This window comes from Haliotis rubra, unplaced genomic scaffold (assembly GCF_003918875.1).
Source record: "Haliotis rubra isolate DU_JTF1 unplaced genomic scaffold, ASM391887v1 Scf1041, whole genome shotgun sequence".
Lineage (NCBI taxonomy): Eukaryota > Metazoa > Mollusca > Gastropoda > Lepetellida > Haliotidae > Haliotis > Haliotis rubra.
The window spans coordinates 140,137-159,969 of record NW_025764939.1 but is presented as its reverse complement, the minus strand read 5'-3'; the positions used below and the strand labels follow the sequence as shown (position 1 = coordinate 159,969).

The 19,833-nt window shown below is 39.4% G+C and overlaps 1 protein-coding gene across 1 annotated transcript in view; it reads left to right on the top strand.

Annotated features, from left to right (window-relative positions):
- Positions 1 to 706: 706 nt before the first annotated feature.
- The window catches only part of LOC124274813, a 32,841-nt gene continuing 13,714 nt past the window's right edge, over positions 707 to 19,833 (top strand). The window contains exons 1-12 of the mRNA XM_046710190.1: positions 707 to 826; positions 5,725 to 5,838; positions 6,185 to 7,000; positions 7,321 to 7,373; positions 7,641 to 7,904; positions 8,970 to 9,194; positions 9,806 to 9,878; positions 10,724 to 10,867; positions 12,107 to 12,175; positions 12,600 to 12,779; positions 13,433 to 13,627; positions 15,888 to 16,093. Of these exons, the coding sequence (XP_046566146.1) occupies positions 5,733 to 5,838; positions 6,185 to 7,000; positions 7,321 to 7,373; positions 7,641 to 7,904; positions 8,970 to 9,194; positions 9,806 to 9,878; positions 10,724 to 10,867; positions 12,107 to 12,175; positions 12,600 to 12,779; positions 13,433 to 13,627; positions 15,888 to 16,093 (2,331 nt within the window). The 5' untranslated portion in view covers positions 707 to 826; positions 5,725 to 5,732. The remainder of the gene's footprint in view (positions 827 to 5,724; positions 5,839 to 6,184; positions 7,001 to 7,320; positions 7,374 to 7,640; positions 7,905 to 8,969; positions 9,195 to 9,805; positions 9,879 to 10,723; positions 10,868 to 12,106; positions 12,176 to 12,599; positions 12,780 to 13,432; positions 13,628 to 15,887; positions 16,094 to 19,833) is intronic.

Below are 19,833 nucleotides of genomic sequence, written 5' to 3'. Positions count from 1 at the left end.
GCTAGAGTTACATCGGTTAATCCCAATCATATAATCATATAATAGTTGTGATCCTTATTGGATTATTGGTGCATATTGGAAATTTACACTTAAACGTGCAAGTGTGTTGCTGTACAGGGTGTGTGGTCCTGTGCATAGAGCCCAGGTCACAGATCAGTTGAAATTAAGCAACGTTGGGCGCGGAGAGTCCTTGGATGGGTGACCGTATGTGACAGTCTGACTCCTGAGAGTTTCTAGGACTTCAGTCTTGTCCCACAACGAAGCACATAATAATAATAAATAATAATGTGTCCATTTATATAGCGCCAAACTCCACACTAGGTATGCTCATAGCGCTAACAATCAAGGCACAGCACATTATTACCCCGGATAATCCAAGCTGCCTGTTAGGCGCTAGAAGGTTATAGTCATATGACTTTTTTCCACCGGGTACCCATTTTCCTGCTGGGTGAACAGAGACAATACTGTGATACATGTGGTCTCACCTTAGGCAAGTGAGTTTGTTCAAAATTGCCTCTGTTCACCCAGCAGAAAATGGGTACCCGTTGAGAGATCCATGTGACTATCAACCTTCTAGCGCCTCAGAGGCATCTTGGGTTATCCGGGGTATGAATAATCAGATTGATCATGTAGACGTTGAAAATAGATTTGGTTTTCCCAGTTATCAATGAAAGGAATGTACTTTCGGTTTAGGCGCCAGCTATAATAAGCCCAGTACATTTCTCGGCTGTAGTCTGTGGTAACTACATAGGCGTATGTCGTCTCCGCCATTGCTGTTGTGAAACATAATAGTATTCAGCTATAATCAGTGACACCAGTCTACACTGTGAGTAGTTAGGGTATTTCTACCTTGCTTATATCTCTCTTGAAGCGATAATGTTTACTGTTGTTCGTTTTCGCACGTAACGTCCTGTTTACAAAATAACAATACAGACATTAGAATATACCAATCCCTCCTCAGTTACCTCCCCTGGCCGATTCCTGAGGAATTGGAAACAAATCGATTGTAATAGCATAGCAATATTCGCATAATGCGCATTAAAAATACCGTATCCCACGAACGAATTCAGGTGAACGAACAGGTAAAAACTGTCATGACCATATATTCACCCCTTTAATGTTTCATGCCAGGTAATTGAATGCAAACAAACATTGGAACATCAAGTTTGATCGTTGACTGCTAAGTGGGACACGGTAAGGTGTAACTGATACTGTTTGCAGTTGAAATTCACTGTATCACCGGATCTGGAAACTTGTTGACAGGATAAACGGATCAGTTTGTGCTGTAAACAATTCGTTTCATGTAAATGCCCTTCAGTAGGTGAATCTACGAGATATGTTTAGTCCGGATGTACGGGGTCCACTGTGAGGACACATATCGTCTAAAGGTCGATATGGATATTATTTACACAAACACTTTCCACCAACTTGAACACTATTGTATACAGAGTTTATCAATAATTTTATGTAGTTTTGGCGATGGATATTAATTACATTTCTATAAGGGTTGTTATGTAATAGTGAGGCTTTTGTCGTCGACCACATACTCGTTATAACGCTGTTTGCGTGTCAATCACTCACTGACGTTCAATGTGCCAGAAAGAAGACGTTGACTTGTTGTTTAACGCCGCACCCAGCAATATTCCAGCTATATGACGGCGGTCTGCAAATAATCGAGTCTGGACCAGTCAATCCAGTGATCAACAGCATGAGCATCGTTCTACGCAATTGGGATACGATGACATGTGTCAACCAAGTCAGCGAACCTGGCCACCCAGACCCGTTAGTCGTCTCTTACGATAAGCATGGGTTACTGAAGGCACATTCTAACCCGGATCTTCACGGGCCAAGTAAGAATACCTTCTGTCAACACATTTGATCTGTCAACCTTGTACACCGCTATCCCACATTACAAACGCAAAGGAAGACTTCATTACTTAATCCATGGTGCATTTGGGAATACAATGAGCTTAGACATTCTTACAAATATATCTTCAAAATGTTATCTGAAGTTTACTGAGAAAACAATGTGTGAAATACCGGACTTCCTCATCAATAACATCGACGAACAATTTGGGTAAAACATTTGGACTAGATGTTGGCATCGCCATGGGCACGAACTATACTCCCCTCCTGGCGGATGTGTTTCTTTATGCATATGAATCAGAATTTCTGTTTGGACATTCAAAATTAAAACAAAGCAATCTGGCCAGGATGTTTAACATAAGTGTCAGGTATATCGATTATTTAATATCGTTCAATAACAATCACATTCCCAGTTCCCTTCTACTGATTTTCAAACCTGAACCTGAAATTAAGGAGACAAGTCAGACGGCCTCATATTTCATACTTAGATATATGCATACAGAGTGAGTGAGTGAGTTTAGTTTTACGCCGATTTTAGCAATATTCCAGCATTATCATAGCGGGGACACCAGCGGGGGCTTCACACATTGTACCCATGCGGGGAATCGAACCCGGGCCTTCGGCGTGACGAGCGAACGTTTTAACCACTAGGCTACCCCATCACCTCTCGGGATAATAGGCTGATCAGTTGACCTGTTGCATTTGATGTTTGTGGTAGATAAAATATGTCACTAAGCTACCCCACCGCCCCAGATCTATGCATAAAGATTAATTAAGTGTGGCGAAACATCTCCACAAGGCTGAATTTCAAAAGGGATGATTTCAACTTTCCAATGCTCAACTTTTCTTTCAAGTCCAGGAATAGCTCAACAGTTCCAGCCTTTGGTGTTTACATTTCACAAATCTGAGGTCCAATTGAGCATTCTCATTGTGCAAATATTCAAAGAGCGTTGTTGAAGTCTTTCGAATGAGGCCACAACACTGAAGGCCTCAGTAAAGCTTTTGAAAGTCTTATGGTAGACATGTGGATGAAATTTCAAAATGTTGACGCCTCTAAATGTTCATTATTTTGACTTCCACCATACATTCCCGATTATATTTCAAGTGAACAATTCACTGGCCTTTGCATGTGTTTATCACGGATACCACTGGTGGGGCAGGATACGCTCACCTATTCGCGATCGTTTGATAGCGATTCATAAACACATGCTCATGATATCTGTTGCTTTTATGGCGTTGATAACGTTACACAGGTATTCAGTTCGAGGTACCCGATGATGTATTCGTACCATTAACTCGTTTTACAGGATTACAGTTCTTAAGTAAGGTGGTGAAGTCTCGAAAAGTGGCAGAGTTCATTATTTCGATATGGGTATTTGTCCTGTAATGAGCAGTTTAACTACTGTTTCCGTGTAAACTTTTATACGGTAAAACTGAACCGATGCTAGGAGACAAACTGTTTAGAAAGCTTATTTCTTATGCCACAGGGCCGCTTTTGAATGCCCCGTATGGTACAACGTTTAAAGGAAGGTCGGGGGTTCGATCCCAGACCACGTCATACCAAAAGACGTTAAAATATGGTACTTGTTGGTCCCTGCCTGGCGCTCGGCATTAATGGGTACAACAAGGACTGGTAGGCTCGGAGTCAGTATAATGTGTCAGAGTGGGGTATTCATGCTTCACTGCGGCATGGTATCTCAATGGGCTAGCACTATAAAACCAGCTTAAGTCTGGGCTAGTACAAGCAGCCGCACATACACCTACACATGCATGCACGTCGTCATGTGAGCGAAATATTCTCAAGCACGACGTTAAACCTAATTTCACCTCACCTCACCTTACAACGTTTAAACTTCATTTCTGGTGTTACTCGTCGTGCTGGAATAGCGGTTAAAAGCGGTTTTGTAGCCTAGTGGTTAAAATGTTCGCTCGTCACGCCGAGGACCCGGGTTCGATTGGGTCAATGTGTGAAGCCCATTTCTGGTGTCCCGCGCCGCGATATTGCTGGAATCTTGCTAAAAGCGGCATAAAACCATACTCACTGTCATTTATTATCCAGTAGCATATACATACCATACTCATTTATTATGATGTTACAAATTACTTGATAATTGACACTCGAAAGACACATGTATATTTTCAAGTTTTGTTTCCATGAGAATAATTAAGGGAAAATTACTATGAGTGAATGAAAACATATTTGTTTTCAAGAAGAATGCTCGTTTTCCTCCCGATTTTAGTACTTGCGTAATGTTAAAAAATAAATAAATATTTGAAATGTTTTTGTTACAAGATCAATGTGAATTTTATTAGGTGAGATGAGGTGAAATTGGGTTTTACGTCGTGCTTGAGAATATTTCGCTCATATGACGACGTGCATGCGTGTGTATGTGTATGTGTGGCTTCTTGTACTAGCCCAGACTTAAGCTGGTTTTATAGTGCTAGCCCACTGAGATACCATACCGCAGTGAAGCATGAATACCCCACTCTGACACATTATACTGACTCCGAGCCGACCAGTCCTTGTTGTACCCATTAATGCCGAGCGCTAGGCAGGGACCAACAAGTACCATATTTTAACGTCGTTTGGTATGACGCGGTCTGAGATCGAACCCGCGACCTTCCGCTCTCCTGAACTTTACGAAGGTAAATGGGAGAAAGTGTTTCATGATACATGTTACTCAGCTTTTAGACAAGTAAACTACATACATTATACAACTCATGCAACTCGTATGTTGAAAGTATAGCTCAACCCATAAGTCAGGCAAGAAATCTAAGAGTGATCACTGATTGAACAAATCTGTGTGGCTGAGAAGGTCGCCAACTGGTAGTGAGAGGCAATATCATCGATCATTTCATCACACTCGTTGACGTGGTTGACAGTGCGGATCTTTGTGTATTTACCAGCTGGTGTCATTTCACTGGATTGTCTGGTCCAGACTCGATTATTTAGTGACCGCCACCATATATACTCATGCCAATAATGGTTGTCACCCTTCCCACCCCAACCCCACCCCCACTTCACACCCCACCCCAAACCCCTCCAATTAAAAAAATTGAAGGGGGTGACAACCATTATTGGCATGAGTATAGTGCGGCTTTAAACAACCCACAAAGAAAAAAACAACCAACCATATGGTTGAACACAGAGATTTTTTCTGGGTTACATCTTCTTTATTCTCGAGTACAACGTTTCAGGGCTTGTTCTGGCCCCATCATCAGGTTACTGCGTGTTAAGCTACAAACTGAATACTTAATGTTATTGATTCATTATCGTGTAAACGTTTATAGGCATAATATCTAAATATCGGATCATAGAGCATGTGTCCTTTGTAATATGCTGCCGAAACGCCCTAAATCTCGAATAAGAATCATTCCTGCATATTTTGTTGTTTGATTTTCAACAAATGTGTCACATGAAGATCCGGGTTAAACTTGATCTACAGTAGCCCATGCTTGTCGTAAGAGGCGACTAACGGGATCGGGTGGACCAGATTGTCTGGTCCACACTCGATTATTTATAGACCATATAGCTGGAATATTGCTGAGTGCGGCATAAAACTAAACTCACTCACTTAACGACATATGTCTTATGTAACAGGCGACTAAAGGGAACGGGTTGTACGGGGTCATATCTCAGATGGTTGTAACAGTGCTCAAAAATCGTACGATGTCAATCACTGGATTGTCTGGTCCAGATTCGATTATTTACGGACCGCTATCACATTGTTGTGTCCGGCGTTTAACACTAAAGAACTCCTTTGTACGTGCATGATTCTGCCTTGGCTTTTTGTAGAAGTTTTGGCATGTAGAAGTTTTGGGAGATAACCTGCTATGCCATTGGTGCTTCTGTTGCAGGCGGCACGATGTCTTCTGGACGCTTCCTCAGCTTGGGCAGAAATCCCGTGAAACAGATGCAAGAATTTCTCGAAGATGACAGCAGCAGCTTCGTCGTTATCACTGAAGAAGGAGGTAAGGTCCATTGGGGATACTGCCGAATACCCCGCTGTCTTGTTCTCGTGAAATTTAAAAATTGTTTTAAATAAATGTAATGTAATTATTATTAATATCCAGGATGCATCACAAACGTCTTTTGCATTGTCGTTTTCAAGGGCGGTTGGGTAGCCTAGTGTTTGAAGCGTTCGCTTGTCACACCGAAGACCCGGGTTCGATTCAACACATGGGTACCATGTGTGAAGCCGTTTCTGGTGTCCCCCGCCTTGATAATGCTGGAATATTGCTACAACCGGTGCTAAACCATACTCACTCACTCACTCAGTTGTCATTTTTATTCATGAAGTTATTTATATCTCAACAGAAACGAGTGACCCTCCCAGCATCAACGATCCACATACTCATCCTATACCACTGTCACGCATCCAGTTGCAGTACATGAAGAGCAAGCCAGCGGTGGAACAAATTGTGTCCCACAAATTGAATGATAAAGGCTTCAGATGCAGGTTTGACTTCGACGCATCTACTGTTACCATAGAGACAAGTGGATCAAAGGATGAAGATCAGGCTCTACAAATGATCAAGGACAGCATCGTGGAGATGGACTTCTCCACCAAAGAGATCCCACTGATGAAGGAGGGTGGAGTTGAAGCCTTACCGACAGACGGGCCAGGGGATACAGAAGTTCTCGTTGTCAGAATGGGTTCTGTTGTGAAGGTGGTTGCTTTGGCTGATGCTGCCATATCGTTGGGTCACAGTCTGCAACGTTCTCGGGAAATGTTACAATCCACCCCACTAGCCGAAGACAATGGAAGCGAAACTATTCTGATGTCTGAAGATTGTGCCAACTATCTCACCCAGTACAAATGGACAGAGATTGAAGCGTTGATAAACAGGTTCCCTGGTGTTGGGTTGACAAGAGCTGGTAATGCACTGGAGGTTAAAGGGCCACGGAATTATCTCTCGGAGGCAGTGAAGGTTGTCAACGATGAAGTTGGATGTGTCACCAGCTTCCCCATAACTCTCGGCCCTGGAATAAGCATCCTGGCTGTGGCAGATGTATCACAACGAGTTGGCGAGAAGCACCAATGTATCATAACTCCTCAGCAACAAATTGGCTTCATGGAACAAACGCAATCCCTAACCCTAGGGGAGTCCCTTCGGATGAGTTTGCCATCAGGTATGTAGACTCAGAAATGTTGTAATTCTGTCAAAATATGATTAATATTCAAGAAAACTCAATGTTTTCGATATACTCAACAAACAAAGTTAGGGACCAACCCAATTTTCAATATTAAAATATTTAATATTTCATATTATGAACCTATCAATGCTTATATAATGAATATTGGGGTTGTCCTTAACTTTTTGTGTTGAGTATATATCATATAATTATATATTTTCACACAAACTGTACGTATCATAATTATATATTAAAATATACAGTCAGTTTCAATCATGGAAATGCATTTTCGGAATGTTTTCGACATTGTTTTGCAGCCCCAAGGAAAACAAAGGTCAAAGTAGTCATGAATGCACTCGAAAAACAAAAGGTAAAGGATTTTAAATGATTAAAATTCTTCGATAATTTGAATATATTCTTAAATGATCGATAGTTCCTTGGAACAATCTTGGAGCTACATATAGTGCCTACACAGGAGTTTATGGTTACTGTTTATCAGTTTGTATAATCCACTGGGTAACTCGGTAAATATTGAGTATAATATATTGGCGTGTAAAGGAAGGGAATTACATAAATTAATTACATATTTCCTGATCATGTCATGTACTTGTATATTAAATGTATATTTTATTTCTAGGCTGATGTTATTGTCAATACAACCAACGATAAGTTAATCCTGGGTAAAGGACGAGGCGTTTCTTGGTGCCTCCTCCAGGCTGCTGGGGAAAGCATCCAGAAACAGCTGACGAAAGACCATCCCAAAGGCATCGGCAATGGTGAAGTTGCAGAGACGGGACCGGGGAACATTAAGACCTGTAAGGCCATCTACCACGGAGCTCTGCCAAATTTTCCTCAGTCACCAAGTCCGAACTATCAACAGGAGGAGGACGAGTGTTTCAAAGTAGGTACTTTCATTTGACTGTTGTTTGGTTGTTGTTTAACGCCGCACTCCTCAACAAAGGATTCTAATCGTACCAAATCGATCGTACCAAAGGATTCTAATCGTACTACGATCTTTCCTGAAACCACGTTGAATATTTGTTATAAGGTTACTGGTTTCAAGATACCATGTTAATCTATTATGTACCATTCGTTCCATGGTTTTACAGACACAGTTAAATCTTAGTCCAGTGCTTATAATGCTTTGTCTTATTTGTCATACACAAGTATTGGTCATTCCATTCTAAACCCTCGAGGTAATAGGAATGAGATAGGATCTATATCCTTCGATGGTACCATGTCAAAGCAGCCTAATGGAGGATGTTGGTCAGAGGGTGGAACACATCGTCTACTGCTCACATCACATATTCACTGGGTTTAAGGCACATGTCACACCTGTTGAAATGTATTGCTACCATAGCAATATTCCAGCTATATGACTCTCATTTGTAAATAATAAAGTCTGGACCAGACAATCCCGTGATCAATAGCATGTGCATCGATTTACGCAGTTGGCGCATAGGCGCCTCTTACGACAAGCATGGATTGCCAATTCTAACCCGATATTCACGGGTCACTTTTATTTGAATATGCCGTAAATCGGGAGTTCCGTTCTGAGCTGCAATTGACATGGCGTGTGGGTTAAGGCTCTTAACTGGACTTTTATAAAGGCTTCAGTGAAAATGTGGCGACGGAATAATATCAGATGAAAGCTTGACTTGACTTTGCAAGTATTTGTGACTGTCCTCACCTTTCAGCGCGCTCCTGAATTGGCAACAGATCATGTTTATGATTAAACATTAATTTTACTTCAGACTATGCTTGTGACATTAGTTTGTAATGACAGAATATACGATAGGCAGTTGCTCATAGAATGTGATACTCCTAACATAAGGGCATATACAACTACTGGAGGGTGTATTGTGTATATGAATCAAATAATTCTTTATTTCACCTGGGTGGATATATCTATTATACCAAAACTTTAATTCTATACCATTGTCAGTGTTTCATTTTGTGAATTCAGTGGATGGTGTCCTTGGTGTTCAACTGTCTTATCAAGGCATCCGAGAAAGGTTATAAGACAATTGCCTTCCCTGCTCTCGGTACTGGGGCACTTGAGTATCCGGTCCAGCACGTTGTCCAGTTGATGTATAAGGCAATAAAGCTCTTCAACGACGACAAGAGATCTGGAGCCATCAGAGAGATCTTCATAGTGATCTACCCAGAAACGAAACTCTCAGTCAAACAGGTGCTTCACGTTTTGCACACCAAATATCCAACAGATAATAACTGCCACATAAAAAATAGACATCTCAAACCACCATGGTGATGCACAAAGGCTGTTGTTCACAAAATGTTTATACCTCGGCAAAAGATATTTGATAAGCAGTAAAGACGAAGCTAGAAAGTGAAACAAAAGCAATAAATAGTTACTTACTGCCATATATATGTAATGTAAAATAATGAATAATTGGAAAATGAGAAATCAGCATTGTCTGATTTCTACTGTCAGGAATTATATCTGGAATAGATCAACACGTATGTGTCTGAGTAACGTTGTACCCATGTAACAGTTAAATGATCTGTTCTTCAACTGAGGGATGTGTTGCCACTCACCAGCAACGGTGGGGCCAGTTTTTCAAAGATTCAAAACTGTAGTGTCTGGCTACAGTTGAAAATCTCTGCATTGCAATTGTACACTCAATTGTACTTCACGTTTGGTGTCGCGATACTTTTGACGATGTGTATATCTCATCATTGTGGTGATTTGATATGTTCCGATAAACCACCACTGATGAAAATACTAGTTTTTCAAAGGACATTGGAAGTACTTATTTTGGCAACAATGTTTTGTCCTAGTTGTTCTTGGCACACCGTCTTACCTACAAGCTGAAGACAAAACATCTTGCAACAGTGGAACAGTTTCACGAAGGTAGGAAATCTAATGGTTTAATTGTTTTAGGTACAGTAACAGTACTGTGCACAAACAGATGGTTTGATACTTTTAAAGAAACATTACATTCAGGCAGAAAAGTGACTGTGTAATCAGGTCAATGTATCAAGAAGCAATGTTATGATGATTTTTAAATACAATACTTACATTATCATTATGAACAGAAAAAGCATACGTGTATGTACTCTAATATAATGATTGTGTAATGTAATATGATGGATTTGTAATGTAATGTAATGATTATGTGATGTAATTATTTTGTAATGTAATGATTGTATAATGTAATGATTTTGTAATGTAATGATTGTATAATGTAATGATTTTGTAATGTAATGATTGTGTAATGTAATGATTTTGTAATGTAATGATTGTATAATGTAATGATTTTATAATGTAATGATTTTGTAATGTAATGATTTTGTGATGTAACGATTTTGCAATGTAATGGTTTTATAATGTAATGATTTTGTATTGTAATGATTTTATAATGTAATGCTTTCGTAATGTAATGATTTTGTGATGTAGTTATTTTGTAATGTAATGAATTTGTGATGTAAAGATTTTACAATGCAATGATTTTGTAATGTAAAGTTACATTGTATGTGTTGTTTGTGTTTGTGCGTGTGTGTGTGTGTGAGAGAGAGAGAGAGTGTGTGTGTGTGAGAGAGAGAGAGAGAGAGAGAAGAGAGAGATGGGGATCGAAACCACGTTTCTGTTTTAAGTGGTTTCTATACATATGTTACGTTTGGGATTACTCTTTCTCAGTGTAATCCATATACATACGATGCTACATCTGATGCATTTTTATACATATGATGTTTTAGAGAAGAAGTTGAAACATCAACTCAAGTGCGAGATTCGTGTCCGCGTAGGAAACACTCTCCTACAGGTTGTACAGGGAAGTGTCAGTGAAGCAAGTGAAGTCACAGAGGCTGTCCTCGTTCTGTGGAATGACAGGGAAATAGAAAGTAAGCATGTGATTTTAACATATTCACATATAATAACAAGTGAATTTCCAATGTCGATTTCACTGAAGTATTATGCCTTAATCATTTTATGATACAAGGAGCAAAGAGGTAGCCAAGCGTTTGCTCGTCACGCAGAAGGCCCGGGTTCCATTCTCTAAATGGGTACAATGTGTGTCTCTTCTTGATGGTCACCCTTCATGGTATTGCTGGGGTTTTGCTAACGCTGCGTAACTCTGTAACTCAGTCACTCACGATGCTGTTACAGCTGAATGTTCTTCACGGTTGTGTCGAACAGACATGATTTGTTTGAGTGGCATTTTAGAAGTTGCTGGTATAGAGATGACACAACTTTATGGATGATCAACTTCTTTATTTTAACAATAGCGATGTTTCGGTGTAGATTCTTATACCGCTTTCAAGCATATGAGGGAATGATGGGGTACACCAGTTTATATACAAGATAAGATAATGCGAGAACAATAACAAGGGTGGGGAAACAAAGCATCAAAGAAAGTTACATGATGAGCTACAATGACATGATGATGAGCTGAAGATAACAAAATGAGATGAGTGGGATTACCATGACAATTTGTGAATGTAAGTTAATTTGGCAGGAGCCAAGGTGGTGGGGGATTAATAAGTGAGAAGCCAGTGGTGAGGAATGTGAGTATGAAGGTTGAAGAGAAGCCAAAGTGGGTTGAGTGGTTAATTTTTTGTGGATTAGATAGTTGTAAGCTGAAGGGATGTAATAGCCTTGATCTCTGTTAATAGAGGGATTAAAACGGCGTATTTGTAATGCTTCGGCCAATTTCCGCTGAGTGTAATCGTGTTTGTTGTTGTGTAAGTGTTTTGACAGTGTCCCAGTTGATGTTGTGTTGAGGAAATTTGGTGATGTGTTCCGAAATGGCTGATTTGGTGTTTGCTTTGTTTGCTTTGACCCATGTCAAGCTTGTAAACAAAACTTCTGCTAAACAAATGCTAAATGGCTGTTGCAACACCCTTTCAACTCTGAAGTGACTAAACCACATTTCCATTGTTACACTTGTAATTAAGCGCCACGAATCTTCATTTTGGTAAGGATGGTAGAGTAACCTAGTCGTTAAAGCGTTCGCTCGTCACGCCGAGGCCCGGGCTCGATTCCCTATATCGTGTTCCCCACAGTGATATTGCTGGAATATTTGTAGAAGTGGCATAAAATAATACTCACTCATGCACTCCACTTTGTATTTCTGTTTCAAGATGTATCTACCAATCCAGCACTTACCTGCACAAACGTTGAGAAGACTGACTGGCAGTGTGCAGCCTACGGTTCGTGACAGTATCTTCCTGCAATCTTTGTCTGTATTATAATCTCCTTGTCATACACATTTAACGCCGGTTAATCCATACCACTACACAAAACCCATTTACTGATTTCCTTGAACCCATATTATTACTGGAATATTGCTAGGTGCAGCGTAAAACTAAAGTCACTCACTCACTCCTTGAAACCATAAGCGCTGAGCAATATAACAAGAGACATTTAATATTTTACAGGTATTGAACATATTGATGACCGCATTGCAATCGTTGGGATTAATACTAGTACATCTTTAAGATCGGGGTGATGTACAAACGCAGCAGCATGAGGCTTTCGTACATGAGTGGCGGGTCCGACTGATGCTACGATTCACACGCATATTTTGCAAGGCAGGTCATACAAAACACTATACCAATGGCTGGTTTTTTTCAGTGTCTGAACTTAGCGAGACACGATGTTCCCATGACAGCACCAGCTTGCCGTTTGCGACGCTGTTACATTCCTACTGCCCAGACAACCAAACCAGCACCGTCACCGACGCCATCGCAGAAGCTATAAGAAACGCTGCCCAAATACACTCCAACACCATTACCATCCCAATAGCTCCTTCGAGTGAGAACTGTATACTTTGTATATTCATAAATCTTAACGATATTGCGTATTTTGTACGTGCAGAATTCTAGAAATTATATTCGAAAAATCGATGTTCCTTTAACACAACTGACAGTTTTGCTCACGAATGTATTTGACAGGATACTGTTTGCAGAACGCAGGTTAGATATTTTCATTAGGCGATTGTTTAGATAGCATTTCTTTATCTGTGCCAACCGATAATTCTAAAGCATAAACATGCATTCGAAAAAGAACTTATAGTTATACGGGTACTAATTCTTTGCCAAACGTATGTTCCTAACGGTTCAGGGGCGGTGGGGAAGCTTAAGGGTTAAAGCGTTCACTCGTCACGCCGAAAACACGGGTTCAATTCCCCACATGGGAACAATGTGTGAAGCCCATAAAAGTGACGTAAAACATTCTCACTCACTCCAATCGGTTCCAAAGTGAAGAGGGACAATGGGGTAGCTTAGTTGTTAAAGCGTTCGCTCGTCACTCCGAAGACCCGGGTTCGATTCTCCACAATGTGTGGATCCCATTTCTGGTGGTCCCCGCCTTGATATTGCTGGAATATTGCTAAAAGCGGCGTAAAACTAAACTCATTCACTAACTCACACACTCCAATGTGAAGAAAAGTGTGTCTATCCTTTCAGGTGAAATTGCTAAACGGCCAAATAACGCTGCCCAAATGGTGTTTAATGGCGTGAAGAATTCAGATGACTCTGTTTTCGTGGTGACCGTCATCATACCTGACGTGCATGTGTTCCAACCATTCAGCAACAAAATCGCACAACTGGCTCAGAAAGAGATGCAGGTTCCGGCGAACATTGACAAGTCGCCTGTTGCAGGTAGATAGCACATTTTGTATGCGCAGATTTCAACGTGTCATATATGAACGAAATATGTGTTTAAGGAAAAATAAGGCTTTTGTTCGAACATTTTGAAATTTTATGTAGCATTTATGTAATACTGAACACGATATCATTTTGTGTGAATGTCGATAAATATGTAATGAAATCTCTCATGGAAAATCGAGGTAAATAGCGAAGTATTAGGGGTGTAAGAATGTAAGAGGTCTCTCCTCGTCATATTTCAGAGCCCTTTTCAATTAAGAAATGAAATGTTTATGAAGTTTCGGTACATCTTCATCGTGTGTAAGATGAAAGAGCAATAGCTGATATGCCTCGTATGGTTAAACACCGATCGAAAATGTTATCTATAACACTGGTGGGTCAAGTATATTTCTAATTTTACAACCAGGCCATTGCCATTTCGACAATTGTCTTGCTGTCAGTTCATACGTGAATATCAGTATCAATATCAATGTTGCATGACTATCACCTACACCTATCGAACATTTTAGGAAAATAATGTGCATGTGGACAAGATTAGTCAGTTGATAAATATTTGAATTTCCTCCACAGGTATAGCTTCGTAGCCAACCTTATAACATTCAGTCATGAAACGCTTCAGTGGTTTCAAGATATTTAGCAATCGAAATATCGTAACGTTTTCTTTGAAAAGTTAACCATCATTTGTCATTATGTCATTACTTTCCTTTAGTTGATCTATTAGAAAAAACAATCACCATATGTCATTATTTTCCCCTGAAGACAAACATCATATGTCATTATGTCATATCTTTCCCTTTAGTTGATCTATGAGAAAAAAAACACATCATTTGTCATTATGTCATTATTTCCCCTTAGTTCATCTATGAGAAAAAACAAACACCATATGTCATTATTTTCCCCTGAAGACAAACATCATATGTCATTCTGTCATTACTTTCCCTTTAGTTGATCTGTGAGAAAAAACAAACATAATTTGTCATTATGTCATTATTTTCCTTTAAGTTATCTGTGAGAAAAAACAAACACCATATGTGATTATTTTCCCCTGAAGACAAACATCATGTGTAATTTCCTTCCCTTTAGTTGATCTATGAGAAAAAACAAACACCATGTGTCATTATTTCCCCTGATGACAAACATCATATGTCAGTATGTCTTTTCCTCCCCTTTAGTTGATCTATGAGAAAAAACAAACATCATTTGTCATTATGTCATTATTTTCCTTTAGTTCATCTATGAGAAAAAACAAACACCATATGTCGTTATTTTCCCCTGAAAACAAACACCATATGCCATTATCTCATTACGTTACTGTTAGTTCATCTATGAGAAAAAAACAAACATCATATGTCATTATGTTTCCTTTACTTGATCCATGGGAGAAGACAAACATCATTTGTCATAATGTTTCTTTTACTAAATCTATGGGAAAAGACAAACATCATATGTCATTATGTTTACTTTAGTTGATCTATGGGAGAAGACAAACATCATGTGTCATTATGTTTCATTGACTTGATCTATGGGACAAGACAAACATCATGTGTCATTATCTCATTACTTTTCCTTTAGTTGATCTACGGGAGAAGACAAACACCATGTGTCATTATGTTTACTTTAGTTGATCTATGGGAGAAGACAAACATCATATGTCATTATGTTTCCTTTAGTTGATCTATGGGAGAAGACAAACATCATATGTCATTATGTTTCATTTACTTGATCTATGGGACAAGACAAACATCATGTGTCATTATCTCATTACTTTTCCTTTAGTTGATCTATGGGAGAAGACAAACACAATGAGTCATTATGTTTCCTTTAGTTGATCTATGGGAGAAGACAAACATCATATATCATTATGTTTCATTTACTTGATCTATGGGACAAGACAAACATCATATATCATTATGGTTACTTTAGTTGATCTATGGGAGAAGACAAACATCATATATCATTATGTTTCATTACTTGATCTATGGGACAAGAGAAACATCATATGTCATTATCTCATTACTTTTCCTTTAGTTGATCCATGGGTGAAGACAAACATCATATGTCATTATGTTTACTTTAGTTGATCTATGGGTGAAGACAAACATCATATGTCATTATGTGATTACTTTCCCCTTTAGTTCATCTATTGGAAAGGACAAACATCACAATCATATCATTATGTCATTATATTTCCCTTAGTTGATCTATGGGAGAAGACAAACATCACATGTCACTATGTCATTACTCTTTCCTTTAGTTGATCTATGGGAGAAGACATACGCCGAAATAGCGTCCCAGACACAGACTGGCAGACTGGCCAAGATGGTCGTCACAATCGCCGAGTCGAAGTACCTCGTTACGTCAGACTCAGAGGACAAAAACAAAATGGCGGCCGAGGATTTCAAGAAGGAGCTGATCAAGGACCTGCCACGGAACACCAGTCACAGTTACATCCGGCTGGGATAAACAACGCCATACCCAATATTTGATGATGGGGATTTGCTACAAAATAATAACTCTTACCTCCACGCACCATATCAGATTGTATATACCACTGTCAAACTAACCAATTTCTATCTTAACGGCTCTGAAACGAACATATGTTACAGAGAATACAATTCTAACTTTTAGAAACTATAACCAAAAGACTCCCAGGGACTTTATTTCATTTCCTGAAACTGGGGTTTTCTAGACATGTCACACATTCTAGACTGGCATGGGCTGTATTGGGTATACTGTTTCAGGATTTCTAAGACAGATCATTAATTTCACGGCAAGCTCTTGTAATCTGTAATTTGCTTATGGTGGTAATGCGAAATGATATGAAAGATCTAGAGTTAATCAAAATGATTTAAAGAACACAAGATTCTTTCATATTACTGTTGTTAATCCGTCAATACAGTTTAATGTCAGTCTTTATGAAGGAATCTGATCCTCTTCATCTTCGTTTGACAAGTATAGTTATGAACATGCACGGTCACTACTTCTGTGGTTATGCAAATAATAGAAATAAAATCCCTTGTGGTACTCCTATATTTTGGCTATTGTTGACAATGACCGAGATATACAATCATTCAGGTAACCCTGATCCACGTTCCACCTGGGCTATGAAAATGCAAACTGGATACAATGCTCAGAATTCAAAGTATTATAGTTGTGTTTACCAATAAGTGGTAGAATACTGTGTTAGTACAACTGATGTTTTGTTTGTATCTGCAACATGTGTATCACTATGATATGAGCCTCTACCAAAATGCTTTTGCATTATCTTAAAGGTGTTGCACTTGTGTCTTGATAAAGAAAATACTGATACAATGAATATAACCAAACATTTTAGAAACATGCCTTGATACTCATTACCCTTATATCACCTTTATAAGTGACACTATTAATTTCTTCAGATAACCAGATATCATATTTTGTAATTCCCTTTTCACTTTAATGGATTATACATATTTCCTGTGTATGTACAATTCCTGTAATATGTAAAATGTCCCCATATGACCCGGATCCTATTTGAGAAGACACTTGAAATAGTCTTGAATATCAAAATTAATGTATTGAGCCCCTAAGTTACACAACGTTGTGACAAAATGATCTGACTTATTCTACGAAACATCAGCATATGTTGTACTATTGTCAAGCATCGCGATGTATCAATCTACTCCCTGGCATTAATGTCAATGACAAATGTGTTCAAAGTCTAGTTGCGATGTTCCTACCTAATTCACAAGCATGATAGATGCTCTGAATCAATTATCTGTGAATCATATGTTTATTCAGACGGGTTGAAGAACTGTGAGAATTGGTGTGTCATGTTTTGCTAATCTCCCATTGTACGTAACATTTATGTTGCACCAGCACATGTAGCAGATATTCATTATCTATTCCTGCTCTGTAATATGTACACAAAGAACTTCATTAAGCACCCTCTGTATTTTTGTAATGATAGGTTTTCAATATTATGTTCATAAAACTTATTTTGGTGACCACGATGGAAAAGGTTTTCTGACCCGTATGATAAAAACCCCAAAATGACTGGATTCCATGTTGGTTTTATGATGATAATTGCTCATTTTTTTTAAAACACACACTGGTTTTCATACAAAACCATGTCTGTACAAGTATGTCCCTGGAATGTTTAATGTTGAATTTATTGGTGAATGTGAACATTCCAAATGTCATTTTGCGTGTCTTAGACGATTCAAGGTCAGTACCGAGTGTAACCTCCTTGTGACTGTATAACAGCCAGCACTCTCCTCCTCATACCCCCTGTCAGCCTCCTGATCCTCTGAAAGGCCAGTATACGCCATTCGTCGTGTAAAGCAGCTTCCAATTGGGCCAGGTTCTGTACTGGAGGATCCCTTTGTTGCACACGACGACCAATCATATCCCACATATGCACCAAAGGGTTAAGGTCGGGGCTCATTCAATCGTGATATATGTCAAGGGGTGCTCAGCTAAGTTCTTTGTGTATATGTCCAGTCCCTTATATCTGTTGTACTTGTTTCATTCCACGTGCTCGCATTCTTCGTAGGGGCATGTATAAAATGTTAATTATACAATGTAAATGACGCTAAGATCTGGCCAACTGGAAATCAGTAGGAGATCTGTATTGTTCTCCTCCTGGCCTATATACAGAAAATGTAATGCCAATAATGCATGATTATAGTGCCAGGTGCTGCTTTCTGCTTGGTGGTGGTTAGCTAGTCTGTAAGTTTGTGATGCTAAATAGAGAGCTGAAGGTATAGTCTTACACCTAAGCTCGTAAATTATTACCAAATGATGCATAAATGGTCCTCTCTCACATTCACCCTGCCTTGTTATATGTGTTTGAGTTATTACAAGACTGAATTGAGTGCTGCGTATTATGAATGAATTCATGCGTGTGATGTACATGCACATTGTCCCTGGACCCATGATAGGAGGCGTGTGGTACCTGAATGACATTCAAGACGTTTTACAAATCATGCATGAACTTTTCGAAACCATGTTCAACTACCTTACACGCAGGTACCATTATTTCAAGTTGATCAAACAGTGAATACGTTGCCCTATCGATGAACACGGGCAGTATCGTTGAGAATGACTTCCCCGCTGACCTGATTCATCCTGTAGAGAATGGAATGAACGTCTTGTCCACAAGACACATTCCGGAAAGTGTAGTCGTCAAAGAAGCTCCTTTGATGAGTGAGTGAGTTAGTATGGTTCTACGCCGATGTTTGACAACATTCCAGCTATATTGCGGAGTATACCAGACATAAAGTTCACATGTTCTACTTTCGTTGGGAATCGAACCCGGTTTTGTGGTGAGACGAGCGAACGCTCTAACCACTACGCTACTCCACCGCCCCATTCTTTGATAAAGTGGCATAGTGGCAGAAATAAGGATTAAACTTTGTAACCCATGCAGATGAAATACCGACATGTGACACGTGCACAAATTGCATTTGGGAAAATGTGTGGGGTTTCTTCAGGACATGCTGCACATGCTGTGTTTGGGAAACGCTTTCCGCCAAGTATACTTGCAATAATTTCTTAAAGGAACATTTTATTCAGGTATATGGCTTCTTACACTGTTATTAAGCTAAAAGTGATGAGAGGAATATAGGCACAGCATGTAGAGATTGATTGAGCACTCAGCAATATCCCAGCTATAAGAGGGCGGTCTGTAAATAATCTAGTCTGGACCAGACAATCCTGTGATCAACAACATGAGCATCCATCTACGTAATTGGGATACGATGACATGTCAACCACTTCAGCGAGTCTGACCACCCGATCCCGTTAGTCGCCTCTTACGACAAGCATGGGTTACTGAAGACCAAGTGAAACGTTCAGTCTTTTACAAACATGATTCTTATAGTCATTGCTGGAATATTGCTAAAAGCGGCGTAAAGCTAAACTCTCTAACAAGCTACTACAGCCGTATATGCTAGCGTACGTGAGGATGTCCTCATCCTCTGGACAAATACAGGATAAATAAATTACTTTCATCGTGATCTGGAAAATATTTTAGAGATACTTCTTTATAGAATGTTGTTGCAGTGCTTATTTTGCAATGCTTAGCGACAATATTGTGAAAAAGGATGCCTTTGATATATCTAGGATATCGCTGCGATCACAGGAGAACGCACGTTCGTGGAACAGGGTGCCTGTTTGCGAAAGTAATATACTAAGCAGCAAAAGAAACGTCGGTTTGG